Source organism: Phoenix dactylifera, chromosome 5 (genome assembly GCF_051530095.1).
Source record: "Phoenix dactylifera cultivar Ajwa chromosome 5, Ajwa_hap1_PhDact_Kaust_v1.1, whole genome shotgun sequence".
NCBI lineage: Eukaryota > Viridiplantae > Streptophyta > Magnoliopsida > Arecales > Arecaceae > Phoenix > Phoenix dactylifera.
Window position 1 is genome coordinate 3799042 of NC_143194.1, and position 20118 is coordinate 3819159.

The 20118-nt window shown below is 38.4% G+C and overlaps 2 protein-coding genes across 2 annotated transcripts; both read right to left on the bottom strand.

Moving 5' to 3' along the window:
• Positions 1-12174: 12174 nt before the first annotated feature.
• Positions 12175-13600, bottom strand: LOC120111673 (uncharacterized). Its single transcript, XM_089930607.1, has one exon. The coding sequence runs from the start codon at positions 12831-12833 to the stop codon at positions 12252-12254; it is 582 nt and encodes a 193-aa protein (XP_089786733.1). The 5' UTR covers positions 12834-13600; the 3' UTR covers positions 12175-12251.
• Positions 13601-17724: 4124 nt separating this feature from the next.
• On the bottom strand, positions 17725-19881 carry LOC149753434 (uncharacterized). Its single transcript, XM_089923497.1, has 4 exons — positions 19172-19881; positions 18896-18993; positions 18459-18612; positions 17725-18147 (listed from the first exon to the last, which is right to left on the bottom strand). Exons 1-4 carry the CDS (start codon positions 19758-19760, stop codon positions 17909-17911), a joined length of 1080 nt encoding a protein of 359 aa, XP_089779623.1. The 5' UTR covers positions 19761-19881; the 3' UTR covers positions 17725-17908.
• Between the last annotated feature and the right edge of the window lie 237 nt (positions 19882-20118).

Sequence of the window (20118 nt, forward strand, 5' to 3'; positions counted from 1 at the left end):
AGATGGTATTATTTATATATTTTTATTTTATATGAGTAATGATAGAATATCTGATTAGCTTTAAGCTGTATCTGGGGGGACTGGCGGTGTTTTTTATGGAGATGCTTCTAATTAATCCTCAGGTGAAGAAGCCGAATGGTGACACTGCTAATGTAGACGGCTCCTAGCTTGGATTACTCATGCTAAAGCTGGAGCATTTGTCCCTACTAAGAATGTTGCCTCTGTCTTTATTGAAGTCTTACTGGGTGGGTTGGACTGGTGGAGGCCTAGATTCAGCCCACCATTGAAAGCAGGCCCAGACCTGACCTCCGATAGGCTTCTATTGGCCCACTTAAGCCTAGGGCGGATGGAACCTAATCATGTTTTACAACTCTAGGTGGTTGTTTGCCCATGGGCCTAAAATTTGAGTTCCAATATTCGATCATTGACATTTTTGGATTGGGCTATTGGGACTGCAGGTTCTTTTGATGCCTCTGTAGGTGATCAGGCTTCTTTTGTTTCTGGTTGAATGGAATTGCCCATGTCTATCCAAGTCATGGCCGAGTGACTCCTAACATTTTAATAATTACCTTACCTCGTTTCGCACATAAGAAAATTACTTATCTGGGGCTAATGAATGGAGCAACAGTAAAATACTACTTTGTTGAGTGACTTTTATGAATTAAACAACAACCAAATGCAACAATGTCTTACTGACCTGCTAAAAGTAATTTTGTGCATGTAATGCACATGACTAATTTTTCAATCAAGAGAAAGAAGAATATATGGGTGAGTCATAATCTTATCAACGAATAAATTTTGCTTAGAATCTGGTATGCAGATGGCTGAGTGAGGGATAATGATGGATGACTGCAATTGAATTAATCAGTTGAAGAAGTTATTAAGGCTTATGTCATGCGCGTATCTTCAACCATTTTATACAAGACATAATTATCAATGCAAGAATTGTATGACATTGCATCAAAGATCTGTTGTTATACAGTTAAGTTGTCTTTTGATGGCTTAGGATGATATGTGAAAAATGTGAAGGAGCCAGCTAGCCTGTTGGCTTATCTTCAAACTTCTACTGTTGCTTATCATAGAGGCGGAAGTTTTTTTTCCTTTTTGTCTTTTAAGGGAATAGTCTGGGGCTCAAATTGATTAATAGAATGAAGATTACATCCTCCCAAAAGAGAGAATAAAAGGGAAGAAGAAGTATCATCTCAGGGGTGAAAGTTGGATTATATAAAGGTGAAATAGGGTTTGCTTTAGTGGTCATGCCCCTTTTCTTTAGTAACTTGATGTTTTATGTTTGATTTCTTGGATGGTGCATCTCGAAAAATATTGATTTGAATAATTATAATGCAGGTGGGTCTCCTTTCTTTTCTCTCAACGAGAGTTAGTTTATATAAAATGTTATTCAAAATTTATGGTCTTAACTTTTCCCTTAATCTTACTTTGTGTAGAAAGAATTGCGTAGTAGGATATCATGTAAATATATCTTAAAGTCCATCTAACATATTTTTGTGAAATAACCCTCATATGAAGCAGAAGTATGCTCTCAATGTGCTAGCTATTTGCCTATTTATTTGCTCCACTACATGAAAATTTATGCAAATAACATCTCATGAAATATGATATTTGATTAAGAAAGTTAATTGAAAATCTAGTGCATGACCGGCCCACGATTCACTACAAGAACATCTAGCATTACCGTCGCTTTTTAATGTATACGCCGACTTAGAAAAAGTGCCGCAAGTTTGATTTTCGATGCTTTTTAAAGCGTTGCAAAAGTATTGGCAATGCTACTGTGAAAAAATAATTTTACAATGCCTTTGGTTTACATCGTGAGTTATAACAAACGACGCTTATAAGCATATCTAATTGCCGATGCTTTTAAATAGCGTCGGCGCTAAGCATCTTATATTAACCACGCTTATTTGTGTCTCTAATTAACGACACAAATAAGCATTAGTAATGTATGTTTTAACGATGCTTTAAAGCATCGTAAATATAATTTTTGTAAAAAAAATATTTTAAAAAATTTAAAACTCCATATACAAATATATACACCAAACATATATGTAACAGAAGTCATATAATAGCGCATATAATATATAAAGAAATAGCAAATACTCATATTGTCAAATATGATTACATTTGCATTATCAAATATGATTGAAAGTCAATTTACAACTCAATGTGTTTCAAGAAACATAAAAAATATAGCCATAAATATCCTAAAATGACAATCTAAGGGCTATCAGGGATCGATGGCAGCATCATCATCATCTCTACGACTATTGAAAGTATCAGAAACCTACAAGAAAAAGATAAAAACTTTAGAAGTTAAGAATATGAAAATCACAAAGTCTTATAAATCATTTAGCTCATACAAAAATACAAAATAATTATGTAAAATATTTAAATAGATGTAGTTATTTACCTGAGAAGGGACAAACCTATGCATCAAAGATACAATATTATTAAGTTCAGCCCTCAAAGATTGCATTTCTATCTGATGGCTCTGCCCCATCTTCTCCATCTGTGCCTTCAGCTTATGAACTTCTGTAGTGCTACTACTAAGTCTAGTATTTTGGGTACATCTGTTCACTGCAGACAATTGAGTGGGGTAACTCTAATGGTTTTTTATACATAGTATGGCGACTATAAGATAAGAGAGATCATTCAAATTACTTATAAGATCGTTCAGCTTGTTGAGTAGTTTAACAAGTCTACTTATAGACCACTACCTTTTGTTTAAAAAAATATATTTTTTTTCTTGCAAATTCTATATTAATACTTTCTGTAAACCCTACCTTTCTACTACAGGCCGCCGGGTGGCTTTGCCTCCCTCTTCATTAAAAACAAAAAAATCACAAGATGAGAGAGAGAGAGAGAGAGAGAGAGAGAGAGAGAGAGAGAGAGAGAGAGAACCTGGTTGTTTATAAGGCCAGGGTTTCATGCCATGGTCACCGCAGCGGAGTCTGAACGTTGTTAGCGACATGCCGAGCTTCTGTGCCGCGTCTTTTCGGGGAAGGTGAGATAACTGTTGTAGCTCTTCCCTAGTGACATTCTTCCTCCGCTCCCTCTGCAAAGAAAATCACACAACAACGCACGGTAAAAGTTAGGAAGAAGGTTGCCCAAACTCAGATTACTCACTGTAATAAATAATAAATCGCTGGAAGATGTGGCACTGTGGCGTGCCATCCTGGTAGAAAACTCGGGCATACGAGTTACTGAAGCATTGCTCTAAGATAGCTATTCATCTTCGAGCGATTTTTTCAAGCGTCCGGTGACCTATTTTAGTTAGACTAGTATTTTTGTTGGTACCGCCTGACGGGCCTCGCCTGATATCTTACATGCATTTTGGGCGTCTTTGGTTGCCGGCGCGAGTAACTACCAAAATTCTGCAAAAAATTAAAGACCGAATACAAAGATGCAGTTATAATTAATGTTCCATGGACTTGACCCAACAAAAGCCCAACTTCGGTAGTGGGCCTCATATTTAACTTGTGATATTTAACTTCGGTAGCGGCCTTCTTTAGGTGGGTCGCCTAAGAGTTAAGCCAGCCTGCAAATGCAAAAATGCAAAGGTTGCATCTGATAATTAAATACCTTGGCTGCGCGTCCAGTCTTCTTGGGTCCGGTGAGACCACCCCTCCCTACAGTTCCACTAACTGGTAACGTTCCAGTGGCATAACCTGAACTAAGTTGCGAGGATCCGCCTATAATCATCAAGACAGAATTAGAAAAAAAAAGGGATAACCAGAGAAAACAGTTGACAAATGGACTCCTCATCGAAATCACGGTACCATGATAAAGCTAACCTTGTTTCAAAACTATCCTCGTGAGGCTTACCCGATGCTCATGATAAATAAATATCTTACCAAGATCATCTGTCTCCGGAGGCAAGTCAGATTCTCCGATCCGCGACTTGGTTATTTCGACTGTCCGGGACGGCACGTTCTCTACAGCAGCTGCTTGATCTGAAGCAAGACCAACAACGTTGCTGAAGACCGGTTGTAGAGATGGTGGAAATGATTCAGCTTGCCCGGGGAATGATGGTGGCCAAGACGATTGTGGACCAAGGGGAGGCTCAGTGGAGTGTGGGTAGAGGAACGGCACGTTCTCTTGCGCTAGAACAGGTACTTGATAAGGAGTAAGAAGGCTAATAATAAAATCGTCGCCGGCTACTGGTGGTGGAAATGATTCATCTGGACGTTGTAATGGTGAGCAAGACGATTGTGGATAAAGGAGAGGTTCAACACCGTTGTTGGGGACAGGTGGTAGAGATGGTGAAAATGGTTCAGCTGGCCCGGGGAATGATGATGACCGAGACGATTGTGGACCAAGGGGAGGTTCAGTGGAGTATGGGTAGCGGAACGGCACGTTTTCTTGCTCTAGAGCAGGTAGTTGATAGGGAGCAAGAAAGCTAATAAAATCGTCGCCGGCGACTGGTGGTGGAAATGATTCATCTGGACGTTGTAACGGTGAGCAAGACGATTGTGGATAAAGGAGAGGTTCAACACCGTTGCTGGAGACCGGTGGTAGAGATGGTGGAAATGATTCAGCTTGCCCGGGGAATGATGATGACCTAGACGATTGTGGACCAAGGGGAGGCTCAGTGGAGTATGGGTAGCGGAACGGCACGTTTTCTTGCTCTAGAGCAGGTAGTTGATAGGGAGCAAGACAGCTAATAAAATCGTCGCCGGCGACTGGTGGTGGAAATGATTCATCTGGCCGTTGTAATGGTGAGCAAGACGATTGTGGATAAAGGAGAGGGTCAACACCGTTGTTGGGGACTGTTGGTAGAGATGGTGAAATTGGTTCAGCTGGCCCGGGTAATGGTGGCAAAGACGATGGTGAATCAAGGGGAGACTCAGGGGACCGAAGGTAGCGGGACGGCACGTTCTCTTGCTCTAGAGCATCTGTTTGATAGGAAGTTGAGCCAAAATCGTTGTTGCACCACCAAAGAGGTGGTGACGAACACCATTGTTGTTCAAGGGGAGGCTCTGGCATGGTTTGGACTATTCAGGATGAGCTGAGGTAGCCCTTAATGGAGATGGAATGGCTATATTTAGAGGCAGAAGAAGAACGAGACTAGAAGTCAGAAAAAAAAAAAACAAAAACAAAAACAAAAGAAGAAGAAGAAGAGGAGGAAGAGGAGCAAGAGATGAATTGACGAGCTTGAATAATTTTGCGGTGTGGGTTGGGGTGGGCTTTTATAATGTTGGGCGGACAAAGAAGAAGGGGGCGGGGCGGGGCGGGGCGCGGCGGGAGGGAGAGGGGTGGGGAAGCCTCAGCTCTTCTTTTTTAGGCATGTGTGGAGGATGGTTGGAGTGCATGGGTCGCGGGGGGAGGGAAGGGATCCAGACGGCGAGGTTGGGGTGGGGCCCGCTTGACTCGGGGTACGAATTAAAGCAAGGGGGTCGCGGGGGAAGGGAGATTCGGACGGCAGGTGGGGAAAGACGTCGCGGACGCCCGGAGATCTCGTCCCAGACCTAAAAGTCGTCCCGCACAGGAAGTTCAGACAATGACTGAAAGAAGAATCTCACTGGTTTCTCAATCCTTACCTCAGAAAATCTCATCTGAACTTTGGCTCACTTTAGAATGGGAGTCTGAAAAATACACAGCCTTGGGACTCCAGTCCTTTTCGTGGGGGGACCCAAGTGCTTTTCGGATGTGGAAGGCAAAAGAAAGATTTTATGAGACTGCTTGCTAAAGTGGAGAAGGGGGGGTATAATATTTTTTGACCAGCTCGTTTCAAAGCTCAAACAATAGAATTTTGGTCCTTTTAGATTCCTAAGAGGTTAGCTCTACTATGTAGATCTTACAAAGTTATTTGATTTAAAAAAAAAAAAAATCTCAATTGGTCGCCGTATGACCAAATTATGGCCTCCAGAAATTTGGCATGCAATTTAGCTTTTCGATGTGGTGAATTTTGCTCTCAGATCCCTTTCAACCCTACTCATAGTAGCAAAAATGGTCTATATCGAGTCTTACAATCCTTTTAGATCAGAGCTCCTCCAGTTTAAAAGATTTAGCTCCTACTAAATCAACATTGAAGATAGGAAAATGCTTGCTTCACCATCTTGCAGCTGAACTACTTAGCTTTACACGGAGATGGTTTCTGGTTTTGGTCTTCTTTGCTAGATGGTAGATCATTCTCTCTAGATGTGGAAGATAGGTTTACTACAGGACTTATTGATGTTTGTCTTAAAGGCATCACCAATCGAGACAAGATCTCGATGAGTTAGGCAATCATCTTCTCTAGTTATGTGAGATGTTCCTTCATCTCATCATCTATTGAGATAGAACTAGTAGCCATATTTGCCTTTGTCTTTCAATGTACTTCATGCATGGATAGTCGTTATCCTCATTGCTTGTATTGTTCGCAAATCTTGACCATGAACTAAAACCCTCGTAAATTTAGAGGACTGAAACTTTAACACCAACTTGGTCCAATCGGAAAGCAGAAAGAATTTCCTCAAGTCGCCCAACTCGAATCTCTCAAAAGAAATTTAAAAAAAAATAAAAAATACGAAAGTAGGGTTTACATCCCTTTTCTTTCATTGATGATGATAAAACAAAGGTACATGCCTCTATTTATAATCGTAGTGATCAGATTCTCCTTTACACGATTTAGGTTCTAATAGTACTTACTTTTCTAAAATAGACATGAACAGTAGAAAAAAAACTCGAAACAATTAAAATTCTACTGGAGATAGATCTCGATTCTATATCAACTTTGTCTTTTGCTTCCCCATCAAATTTTCAGATTGAAAGATACGCTCAGTCAAAATCTTTTTTAAAAAATGAAATTTTTGATTTGACCAGCCGCTTCAGGCCCAAATGATGAAATTTTGGTCCATTTAAACCTCTTAAAGGACTGGCTCTACGGTGTAGATCTCTAAAAGTTATTCGATTTTTTTTAAAAAAAGGTCATCTCAAACGAGGGTCGAATGACCAAAATATGACCTTTAGAAGTTTGACGCACAATTTCAGCTTTCTAATATGGTGGATTTCGCTCTTGGATCCTATCTCGCAATACCTATAGTGTCTTATGATCCTTCTAGGTCATTCAAAGAGCAAAAACTGTAGTTTGAGACTCTTGAAGAAGGTTTCAAATTTTAATAGCAAAAAAAGTTTAAATGATAAAAAAATTCTTATATTTTTACAAATTTTTCAAATACAGCATATCGTTTCAATTTTTTGGTAATGGGGGGGCAGTACCTTATTAATTGTTGCAATACTAGCTTGTTGTCAACTAGCATCCAATTTTGCTGTTAAAGTGCCCATGTGGAAATGACATGAAAATTTTGAAAATGGCATGGAAAATAACAAAAATGAGATGGAAATGATGTGGAATAAACTAAGTTAAATTGGAAATTAAAAGCTTTTGTACATAATTAGAGGGGGGAGAAGAGAGAGAGTAACTGATGCATAGATAGAGACTCACGAGATTAGGGATCAAGGGGACTAGGGTTTGCACCAAGAAGGTTTGCATTGTGAAATTGGGTCCAAATTAGCATTTGCATTTCATTTCGTTCTTGCTTAAAGAGGTGACGGGAGAGATTAGAGTTTGCATTTGGAAAATTGCAATGGATGTGCTTGGAAGCTTCAATATGGTCGAGGGGACAACTAGCTCAACAACGTCTAGGGGATCATATGTTATGCCATGATAAAGTTAAAGCTGGGTTTTATATTTTATGGAGTAAAAGAAAGCCAAAAAGGAGAATTCTGCAATGCCGATTTTGGAAGGTACGATGTTTTTTTTTATTAGCTAACGTTAGGAGAGCCAGTACTTGTTGATTTAGTAGAAATGTTGTTTTGCATTTCCAATGAGTTGATCATGATCACATGATCATGGGAAGGAGGCGGCTGCTATATTCAGTAACCAAGGGACGGGCTTAAAGTGAAGCATCGGAGGTAGTTTGTGCCGCCGTATATGTATCGTGATACCCTGGAATGGACGGTGGATGAGATTCCTCGTATCTAATCTAATGGCCCTCCGGTATCGCACTCTTTTTATCCACGTAGGTGGAGCGTGCTGGATGAGATACAGTGTTCCCCAGCAACTGGCGATGACGCCTTCAAATTTGTGCACTTATTTTTTCTTTTTTCTAAAAGTTAAGATAAAAATGCGGTGCAAACGGAGCTGCGGAGTTCTACGTGCTACTTTTCATTTGGCGAGAATTGCGTGCCGACTTGGTCCCACTTTGACATCTGTATCTAAATGGGAATTAGCGTATTGGTGGTTTTTTTTAAAAAAATTCCAAAAAATTAATAAAAGTTCAAAAGTTTTTTATATAAAAAATTAATAAGAATCCTATGTGAATTTTTTTAACTGATTTTCTTTTACAATTTTTTTATTTTTTTTAATTTTGGAGGGGCTCCAACTTTCTCTCTCTTTTCCGTATGAAAAAAAAAAGTTAATAAAAATCTAAGTTATATGGAGTTCCTTTTTCATCTGATTTTTTTCGACGGGCTCCTTTCATTTTTTTTCTAAATTTCGGAGGGAGCACTAACTTTCTCTCTCCTTTCCATTAAATAGGTATGGATATATATGATATTATTATTATTCATAATATTTTGATAATTAATTATTTTCATAAAAATTAATTTTTCTTTGATAGAAAATAAAAAAATGTATTTCGTTTTATTTTAGAAATTTGAAAATTTTACTATTATAAAATATCAGAATTATTATTACATTTCTATATTATATAATTTTTTAAATTAAATGATTTATGATTATTATCGATTTGTGCTACCGTAGATGATTGAAAGCGTAGTTTTTAAAATAGAAATGTAATCGTATATTATGTATATTTTATAATTTTAATATTTTTAATATATTTTAAATGTAAACTCTGTCTGGTGGATTGATTTATTGGAACCTGTGATCTAGATCGTTGGCCAGTTCGATCTTTACCTTGGGTTTGATAACAAGTTTGAATAGCAAGATAGGAGAGTCCAACTCTAATTTTGCAACTATATCTCAGCTTGCTTCTCATACAGGGACAAGTTGGACTCCTCTGCATGAATCCACCACAACGCTTCGTCATCTCTGTCTCCGTCTTAGTCAGTAAGGACTTTTTGTTACAAAGGAGCTTTTGCCTTTTCAGAAGGATGGGAAATTAATTTTCCGTAAAAAGAAAGGCCGCTTCCACAATAACGCAAAACACGGATGTCATAAAATCGTGGTCTACTAACGCAATATCGCGTGCTTCAATGTATCCTTTCATGTCAACGTCATTCCAACAATTTGTAACTTAGCCCAGCTTTTTGGTAGTCTCAAGTAGATTTTTTAGCTCTTTCATCGTCTCGGCGATTGCACATTCCGAGTTGCGATTGCAAAGCTTTCGGGTGACCAATTAATCAACCATTATAAAGCCTTATGGATGCTATTTGACTTTTATAGGTTTTTTTTTTGTGCCTTTTAATAATTCAATTGGAGAGTAAGAAAATTTTTCTCAATTCCTTCAACTCGAATCGCTCAAAAAAAAAATAAAATACAAAAGCAGGATCTCTATCTCTTTTTCTTTAATTAATAATGATAAAATTGAGGTACCTAGCCTCTCTTTATTCTTTCCTTACATAACTCAGGTCAAATGCATCTCCTAGTTCTAATAGACCTCACTTTGTTGAAATAGATATGATTAGTAGAAATAAACTTAGAAAAGTTAGGCTCAAAAAAATTGAATTTTGGCCCTTTTAAACTCCCAAGTTAGCTCTACAATGTAGATCTCAAAAAGTTATCCGATTTAAAAAAAAAAAAGATTATATTAATCAGTCATCATATGACCAAATTATAGCATCCAGAAGTTTGGCATGTAATTTGACTTTTCGATGTGGCGAATCTTGCTCTTGGATTCTGTTCAACCCTACTTGTAGTGGCCAAAATGGTCTATATCAAATCTTGTAATTCTTTTGAATTAGAGCTCCTCCAGTTTAAGAGATTTAGCTCCTACGAAATCAACATTGAAGATAGAAAAATACTTCACCATCTCGCAGCTAATCCACTTAGCTTTACACAGAGATGATTTCTAGTCTGGGTCTTCTTTGTCATGCGGTAGATCCTTCTCACTAGATGTGGAATATAGCTGCGGCTAAACAAGGACAAATTACAGTAGACCCAATTATGTCTATCCCGGTCAACGAGACGTAAACAACTAGAGCAAGGAGTTTCTCCCATCACGGCCTATTTCATAACCCACTTCCTCTATTTCTACCACTCACTAATTCGCTGAATGGGAAATTTGATCATCATAAAATTTTAATTGGTGCAAAAAAAAAAAATTGTGACCTATGCTCAACCTAATTAGAGATTGGGCAACCAATTGGGATAATGCTTTAATCTGATCATAATTTTCAAATAGAATACTACCTTTAAGATCCAAGTTGTGACAATGCTCTAATCCATACTCAATTTATTTAAAATTTGAATTAGAAAATTTTATCCATATGTCTTATTCTAATTAATTTTTTTTTTTTTTAGACCTGACCAAATAAAATTGGGCATGGTCGTGTCTTTTTTGTTTTGGTAGAGGCATGTCAATTTTTTTCTTTCCTAATGTCAAATTGTCCATACACCGCGTGAAGGGAATCCAGACCGCACTCGTCATCCGAACACTCAATACACCGCGTGAAGAAAATCCAGACCGCAATCTGGATTTTTTCTTTGGGGAAGGGGAGGAGGAAAAACTATTGGGTGCAATTAACAAGTGGGGAGGGGGAGGGGGCAATTAAAGGGGAGAATATGTGGTGCAAAATGTCCCAAGCCATAATATTATCTTGAAAAGTAGGAATAAGAGAAGGTAGTTGATGCACGCCAGGGCCCAAATGATCCGCAAGGGTTACTAGGGTAGTTTTTCTAAAATTTTAACATAGGGCAGCTTATCTCTCCCTCTCGAACTCGAACTTACCATTTTTACCGTCTGTCAAAATCTCATTGATGTGGGGAAGAAAGAAATGTTAATAATCATTACTAATTACAATAAGCATCTAAATCTAGTTGAATTTCTTCTGGATCGTTCTAAGGTTAGAAGTGATAATTGCAAATGAAGGTCTAGTTGAAGCATCTTCATTCCATGAACAACATATGAGGTCTATGAGCTCTTTGAATTGGCCATCATCCTCGGGCAGTGCTGGCCGAAGCCTGCCTTCTCCAACTTCCAATGCAATCTGTAAGGGAACGCATATAAGAATAAGATTATCTGCTGATCTTTGCATGAAAAGATATTGCACGACAGCATGATTTTATCAAGATCTAGATTGCACCTTGATCTTTTGTATGACTTTATTTATGGGCATTGAGTTTTTTTTGGTAAATTTAGTATCTTCGCAGAAGCTTGGTGGGCATATACATTGCTTGTTAGTAGCTGGGAAATGTGGAGTAGCTCCCAGTAACTTTTGGGGAAAGATATTGAACTTGTGATATGATGTTTAATGTACTTAGGGACTACTCAACTTCAGAATTTTTAGATTTGGCTTGTTATTTGATATTACAAAGATAATTTTGACTTGCTTCAACATAAGATAATATCTGAAATGCATTATTATTGTGAACCATATGCATATTGTTCCTAGAAAGCTAGAGCATACATGTTTAGGAAGGTTCATCTTGAAGGTCTGAGCAGGTGATTGGATTATACCTTACTAGGATTGAAGCTGGTCTCTATGTATGGATGTTGACCGGTGATCAGCTCATTCAATATGATGCCAAAGCTATAAACATCACATTTTTCATTGTATGGTTCACAACGGATTACCTCAGGTGCCATGTACTCATAAGTCCCTGAAAATTGAAGAGGAAGCATTTAGGAGTCAAACATTACAGAAGCAAATTAATTTAATATTAATACAAAGTTTTTTTTTCCTTCTCGCTAACTATTGAACATAAATTTGTTTGTCCCTCTGTCAGTATATATGAAAGGTCAGCCCTGTGCATGTTATGCACCTGGTTATTTAATTGAAATGATGTTTTTCTATTGCTGGTCGTTACTAAAAATTCAGGATGAATTGATGACTTAATCTCACATCAGTAGCCCAGTCTTTTACTGCATTGAGAACTGAACTGAAGATAAGGTTGGCTTCAATTAAATCGTGTGTTACATATCTGACCAACTATGAAGGAAAAAAAAAATCCTTGCAGTCTAGCAGTCACCTGGTTTCCAGGTTTGAGGCCGAGATTTTTGTAAGGGCAAGGGATGGCATTTGAGAATTGGCATCTGTTGGATGATGATTTTCATGGACAATATGCAATCCTACATTACTTCACGCAAGTTTGTAGACATTAGATTCTTACCCAATTCTCCTGTTAGTGCTGCCTCTCCCTCAGGCAGGAATCGAGCATGCCCAAAGTCAGCCACTCGCACATGCAAACAATCATCCAGGAGTATGTTACTTGGCTTCAAGTCTCTGTGGATGACCTTGGGTTTTTGTTCGTGAAGGTATTGCATCGCCTGAGCAATTTCCAAACCCTTCTCTATCCTTTCTTTCAAAGGGGGAAGAGGTACTGACCTTTCTCTTTGCCTCTTCTTATTCCCATGCAGCCATTCTTTTAAAGTCTTTCCACTCAACAGCTCTGTGACCACCCATCCATTTTCTGGTGGCAGGAGACATGCGCCAATTAATCGCAACACATAAGGGTGGTGTTGACGTGAAAGAGTATCAAGTTCCTGTGCAAAGAATGCTTCACCACCTTCATTTAATTGGAAGTATGTGGGGTATATCCACTTAACAGCAACATCAAGGCCTCGCCAAGTCCCCCTGTATATGTCAGCAGTTGTCCCTTGGCCTATTTGTTCATGCAACTCTATCTGCTTGGAGTAAATTGCATTTTTCATTGTTAGTTGTCGATGGGAAGCAGCATGTCTATTACCTTCTGCATGGATATTAAACAATTAGCATGCAGTTATAACCATAGCAAATAGGCTAATCCCAGAAGTTTGTGGTTCGGGATGTGCTTGTGATCGGTTCCAATTAATGTCTTTTGAACTTGCTATCATAAACATCTTCACTTAGCGACACCATCTCATTGTGGTACCTTAATTAGAATCTCAACCTATCGCTATCTGTCACTAGATTGTAGTTTATGATGATAAAAAGTTCATGTCTTTTGTGAGCTTGAAGAGTTATTAACATTGGTATCTGATAACCATCTCAGGTGGGTACCTTGAAACCTTGACACCAGAGACACCGCTCAGCACTCAATACAAAATGTGCTTTTTGTTTTTTTGCTACATGTAAATTTGTCCAGAGATTGTAACAACCGAGGTTGTTGCTCAAAGCTTAAGATTTTTTTTTCTTAAAAAATAGTGATAGATTATTTGATAATTAATCTATAGTGTTTATTGTGATTACAGATATTACGATTTTTGATAAATGATGACTAATAACTTTTCAACCTTGGATCCTTAGTTTCTGTAAATATATCAGCTTGTTCAAATGTTTTTCCAGTATTGAATAACTTTTAACTGTACAATCAGTTAAGTGAAGGAAGTTTTAGCACATCATTCCTTCATTCTTTTAACAATATTATACATAGAGATATATTCTTTATGCGGTATTAGCAGCCAAAATAAAGTAAGTTGTTGAGTTATGAACCACTTTTGTCATGATACTATAATAAACATAAAACCTGTAATATAGTTTCATTCATGATAAATAAGTCAGTACTTGATGACTAATACACCATCCAGGTTGTCAAATATCTGTTTCTTGCTGAGATGGCTCAAGATGATGAAATATCATACAGATTTCATCACTATGGTTGGCTTGAAGTAAACAGTTGAGACAAATGTTATTGATTTTTGCCAGCGGCTCTAAATAGCACTTTGAGGATTATCAAAAAGTCAAACTTGGATTGCCATGGACATGCATATCTGAACTTAAGTGTTACCTAGCAATATTTATATTGATGTCAGAATTTATGACAGTAATGCAATCCCCGTACATGATCAAAATATGATTATTCTGTTGGAAGGAATTTGGTGCTATGTCATGTCCCCAATGTCACATATGAAGTAGCTTTTTTTTTCTCATGTTGTTGGGTTTGTAGTTAACTTTCATTGTTTCTGTCTGATTAATATCTTGGTCCTCTTGTTAGAACCTATTTATTTGTAATATGCTTTTCTCCTGGTTAAAAGTGGATATAAGCTGCAATTTCTTGTGCAATATCATGGATAATGCTCTTAATGAGCTTTAGGCATGATTATCTCTACGTGGATGCCTATGTATTAGCATCCTTGCTTCACATGCTATGAAGTCTTGTGTTGTCAACTGTTGCAAATGGAGGAGTTTAGTGGGGTACACTCTGCAGAGGCATTACATAAGAATGATAATAAGATTGAAAGAGAAGAATACAAATGCTCACCTCATGCGGCTGAATAAACCATCCATTGATCTTTGCTTGATCCCTGATGGCTGCTAATTGAGGATCACCGGTCATTGTATCAACTGGTTTTGAGATTGTTTCATGATTGAGTTTTGTGGGATGAGAGGGTTGCTGGTTGTTGGATATGTGGTGCAGGAAGCCATTCTGCTGTGCAATGTCTAAGCAGAAACTGAGATATTCCTTCATGCTCTCCAGACGAGCTTTGTAAGTATCCTTGAGATCTCTCTGACGTTGAAGCTCCTCTCTGAGTTCGTCAACCTTGATTGCAAAACAGAAAAATACTTCAACATCCAGAAAGAGCTAGTTTTCCTATCTAAACCATAACTATTTGTTGTTTGTTTTTCAATTTTTCATTTTTCACCTTCAAATTTCTGTTCTTTTTTGAAATCCAGGGTTCTGAAGTCATCCTGAAATACCATTTGGTGCATTTAAGATGTCTTCTCTAGTCTCCACTGTAATGCTTGAGGAATTTTTGCTGATTGTTTTTAATTTTTCAAATTCCTGTTCTTTTTTGAAATCCAGGGATCTGAGTTGTCCTAAAATATCATTTGGTGCATTGGTTGGGAAGATGGCTTCTCCAGTCTCCAGCACATTGCTTGAGGAATGCTGAAATATTGTGGAGAGGTAAGATTTTGGTTCTCTCTTATTTATGCTGAAATATGGGCATCTACAAGCAGTTCATAGTTGATGGTGCGGTCATAGAAAATGGTAACTGAAATTCTGAAAAACTTAACTCATGCTTCATTATGAGTTACCAAGACCTTATTGCTGCTTGATACCTGCTGCTGAAGACCTGCCATGGTTGACTGCTGCGTCTCTGGGAGCGCAGAGAATAACATGGCAAAGACCCTGCAGCATCCCCCATGCTGTTGAGACTTCCTCCCCACTACTGGAGATCTCTGGATGGGAGTTGATGGTTGACCGGTCGGTATCTTTCTTTGTTTAATCTGCTGATCCTTCTGCTGGATGCTCATAGTTTCTGCTTAACTTTGTGTACAGAAACAATGAATTGAAGAAAAGGGAAGAGGGAGAAACTAGTGGTAAGGGCGTCTTTTATACTGATTTCTTCCTCGGCATTGTTCTATGAGGAGCACTGGATATTGTTGCTTAGTGATGGGAACTGATGAATTCGGCGATTTGTTCGAGGTTATTTAGAGGATAAAGATGGTATTATTTATATATTTTTATTTTATATGAGAAATGATAGAATATCTGATCAGCTTTAAGCAGTATCTGGAGGGACTGGCGGTGTTTTTTATGGAGATGCTTCTAATTAATCCTCCGGTGAAGAAGCCGAATGATGACACTGCTAATGTAGACGGCTCCTAGCTTGGATTACTCATGCTAAAGCTGGAGCATTTGTCCCTACTAAGAATGTTGCCTCTGTCTTTATTGAAGTCTTACCGGGTTGGGTTGGACTGGTGGAGGCCTAGATTCAGCCCACCATTGAAAGCAGGCCCAGACCTGGCCTCCGATAGGCTTCTATTGGCCCACTTAAGCCGGATGGAACCTAATCATGTTTTAGAACTCTAGGTGGTTGTTTGCCCATGGGCCTAAAATCTGAGTTCCAATTCGATCATTGACATTTTTGGATTGGGCTATTGGGACTGCAGGTTCTTTGATGCCTCTGTAGGTGATCAGGCTTCTTTTGTTTCTGGTTGAATGGAATTGCCCATGTCTATCCAAGTCATGGCCGAGTGACTCCTAACATTTTAATAATTACCTTACCTCGTTTCGCACATAAGAAAATTACTTATCTGGGGCTAATGAATGGAGCAACAGTAAAATACTACTTTGTTGAGTGACTTTTATGAATTAAACAACAACCAAATGCAACAATGTCTTACTGACCTGCTAAAAGTAATTTTGTGCATGTAATGCACATGACTAATTTTATGACTAATTTTTCAATCAAGAGAAAGAAGAATATATGGGTGAGTCATAATCTTATCAACGAATAAATTTTGCTTAGAATCTGGTATGCAGATGGCTGAGTGAGGGATAATGATGGATGACTGCAATCGAATTAATCAGTTGAAGAAGTTATTAAGGCTTATGTCATGCGCGTATCTTCAACCATTTTATACAAGACATAATTATCAATGCAAGAATTGTATGACATAGCATCAAAGATCTGTTGTTATACAGTAAAGTGGTCTTTTGATGGCTTAGGATGATATGTGAAAAATGTGAAGGAGCCAGCTAGCCTGTTGGCTTATCTTTAAACTTCTACTGTTGCTTATCATAGAGGCGGAAGTTTTTTTTCCTTTTTGTCTTTTAAGGGAATAGTCTGGGGCTCAAATTGATTAATAGAATGAAGATTACATCCTCCCAAAAGAGAGAATAAAAGGGAAGAAGAGGTATCATCACAGGGGTGAAAGTTGGATTATATAAAGGTGAAATAGGGTTTGCTTTAGTGGTCATGCCCCTTTTCTTTAGTAACTTGATGTTTTATGTTTGATTTCCTGGATGGTGCATCTCGAAAAATATTGATTTGAATAATTATAATGCAGGTGGGTCTCCTTTCTTTTCTCTCAACGAGAGTTAGTTTATATAAAATGTTATTCAAAATTTATGGTCTTAACTTTTCCCTTAATCTTACTTTATGTAGAAAGAATTGCGTAGTAGGATATCATGTAAATATATCTTAAAGTCCATCTAACATATTTTTGTGAAATAATCCTCATATGAAGCAGAAGTATGCTCTCAATGTGCTGGCTATTTGCCTATTTATTTGCTCCACTACATGAAAATTTATGCAAATAACATCTCATGAAATATGATGTTTGATTAAGAAAGTTAATTGAAAATCTAGTGCATGACCGACAGCAGACCCACGATTCACTACAAGAACATCTAGCATTACCGTCGCTTTTTAATGTATACGCCGACTTAGAAAAAGTGCCGCAAGTTTGATTTTCGACGCTTTTTAAAGCGTTGCAAAAGTGTTGGCAATGGTACTGTGAAAAAATAATTTTACAATGCCTTTGGTTTATATCGTGAGTTATAACAAACGACGCTTATAAGCGTCGCTAATCGCCGATGTTTTTAAATAGCGTTGGCGCTAAGTATCTTATATTAGCCATGCTTATTTGTGTCTCTAGTTAACAACACAAATAAGCATTAGTAATGTATGTTTTAACGATGCTTTAATGCATCGTAAATATAATTTTTGTAAAAAAATATTTTAAAAAATTTAAAACTCCATATACAAATATATACACCAAACATATATGAAACAGAAGTCATATAATAACACATATAATATATATAGAAATAGCAAATACTCATATTGTCAAATATGATTACATTTGCATTATCAAACATGATTGAAAGTCAATTTACAACTCAATGTGCTTCAAGAAACATAAAAAATATAGCCATAAAAATCCTAAAATGACAATCTAAGGGCTATCAGGGACCGATAGCAGCATCATCATCATCTCTACGACTATTGAAAGTATCAGAAACCTACAAGAAAAAGATAAGAAATTTAGAAGTTAAGAATACGAAAATCACAAAATTTTATAAATCATTTAGCTCATACAAAAATACAGAATAATTATGTAAAATATTTAAATAGATGTTGTTATTTACCTGAGAAGGGACAAACCTATGCATCAAAGATACAATATTATTAAGTTCAGCCCTCAAAGATTGCATTTCTATCTGATGGCTCTGCCCCATCTTCTCCATCCGTGCCTTCAGCTTATGAACTTCTGTAGTGCTACTACTATGCCTAGTATTTTGGGTACATCTGTTCACTGCAGACAACTGAGTGGGGTAACTCTAATGGTCTTTTATACATAGTATGACGACTATAAGATAAGAGAGATCATTCAAATTACTTATAAGATTGTTCAGCTTGTTGAGTAGTTTAATAAGTCTAAATACAGACCACTACCTTTTGTTTAAAAAAAATATTTTTGTTTATTTTTTTTTTCTTGCAAATTCTATATTAATACTTTCTGTAAACTCCACTTTTCTACTACAGGCCGGGTGGCTTTGCCTCCCTCTTCACTAAAAACAAAAAAAATCACAAGATGAGAGAGAGAAAGGGAGAAAGAGAGAGAACCTGGTTGTTTATAAGGCCAGGGTTTTATGCCATGGTCACCGCAGCGGAGTCTGAACGTTGTTAGCGACATGCCGAGCTTCCGTGCTGCGTCTTTTCGGGGAAGGTGAAATAACTGTTGCAGCTCTTCCCCAGTGACATTCTTCCTCCGCTCCCTCTGCAAAGAAAATCACACAACAACGCACGGTAAAAGTTAGGAAGAAGGTTGCCCAAACTCAGATTACTCACAGTAATAAATAATAAATCGCTGGAACATGTGGCATTGCGGCATGCCATTCTGGTAGAAAACTCGGGCATACGAGTTACTGAAGCATTGCTCTAAGATAGCTATTCATCTTCGAGCGATTTTTTCAAGCGTCCGGTGACCTATTTTAGTTAGACTAGTATTTTTGTTGGTACGTAAATGCCAAGTGCAGAGATTGCGTCTGATAATTAACTACCTGGGCTGCGATTCCAGTCTTCTTCTTCTTGGGTCCGGTGAGACCACCCCTCCCTTCAGTTCCACTAGCATAAGCTGAACTAAGTTGTGATGATCCGCCTATAATCATGAAGACACAATTAGAAAAAAAACAAGAAGGGATAACCAGAGAAAACAGATGACAAATGGACTCCTTATGGAAATCACCTGGTCACCATGATAAAACTACGTACCCTTGTTTCAAAACTATATATCCTCGTGAGGCTTACCCGATTCTCATGATAAATAAATATCTTACCAAGAACTGTCTCCGGAGGCAAGTCAGATTCTCTGATCAGCGACTTGGTTATTTCGACTGTCCACGACGGCACGTTCTCTGGAGCAGCTGCTTGATATGAAGCAAGGCCAACATCGTTGCTGAAGACCGGTGGTAGAGATGGTGGAAATGATTCAGCTTGCCCGGGGAATGATGATGACCGAGACGATTGTGGACCAAAGGGAGGCTCAGTGGAGTGTGGGTAGCGGAACGGCACGTTCTCTTGCGCTATAGCAGGTAGTTGATAGGGAGTAAGAAGGCTAATAAAATCGTCAACGGCGACTGGTGGTGGAAATGATTCCTCTGGCCGTTGTAATGGTGAGCAAGACGATTGTGGATAAAGGAGAGGTTCAACACCGTTGTTGGGGACTGGTGGTAGAGATGGTGAAAATGGTCCAGCTGGCCCGGGTAATAGTGGAGAATCAAGGGGAGACTCAGGGGAGCGAAGGTAGCGGGACGGCACGTTCTCTTGCTCTAGAGCATCTGTTTGATAGGAAGTTGAGCCAAGATCGTTGTTGCACCAAAGGGGTGGTGGCCAACACCATGGTTGTTCAAACGGAGGCCCTGGCATGGTTTGGACTATTCAGGATGAGCTGAGGTAGCCCTTAATGGAGATGGAATGGCTATATATAGAGGCAGAAGAAGAACGAGATTAGAAGTCAGAAAAGAAGAAGAAGAAGAAGAGGAGGAGGAGGAGGAGGAGGAGGAAGAGGAGCAAGAGATGAATTGACGAGCTTGAATAATTTTGCGGTGTGGGTTGGGGTGGGCTTTTATAATGTTGGGTACGGTGTTGGGGAGACAAAGAAGAAGGGGGCGGGGCGGGGTGGGGGGCGGCGGGAGGGAGAGGGGTGGGGAAGCCTCAGCTCATCCTTTTTAGGCATGTGTGGAGGATATTTGGAGTGCATAGGCAAAACGCTGCTCCTCAAAAA

Coding starts and splice junctions, on each gene's coding strand:
- LOC120111673 (XM_089930607.1), bottom strand. CDS start 12,833: ATGAAAAATGCAATTTACTCCAAGCAGATAGAGTTGCATGAACAAATA.
- LOC149753434 (XM_089923497.1), bottom strand. CDS start 19,760: ATGCCAGGGCCTCCGTTTGAACAACCATGGTGTTGGCCACCACCCCTT. Junction 18,994..19,171: donor GCCTCCGGAGACAGTTCTTG/GTAAGATATTTA, acceptor TCATGATTATAG/GCGGATCATCACAACTTAGT. Junction 18,613..18,895: donor AGACTGGAATCGCAGCCCAG/GTAGTTAATTAT, acceptor TTTTCTTTGCAG/AGGGAGCGGAGGAAGAATGT.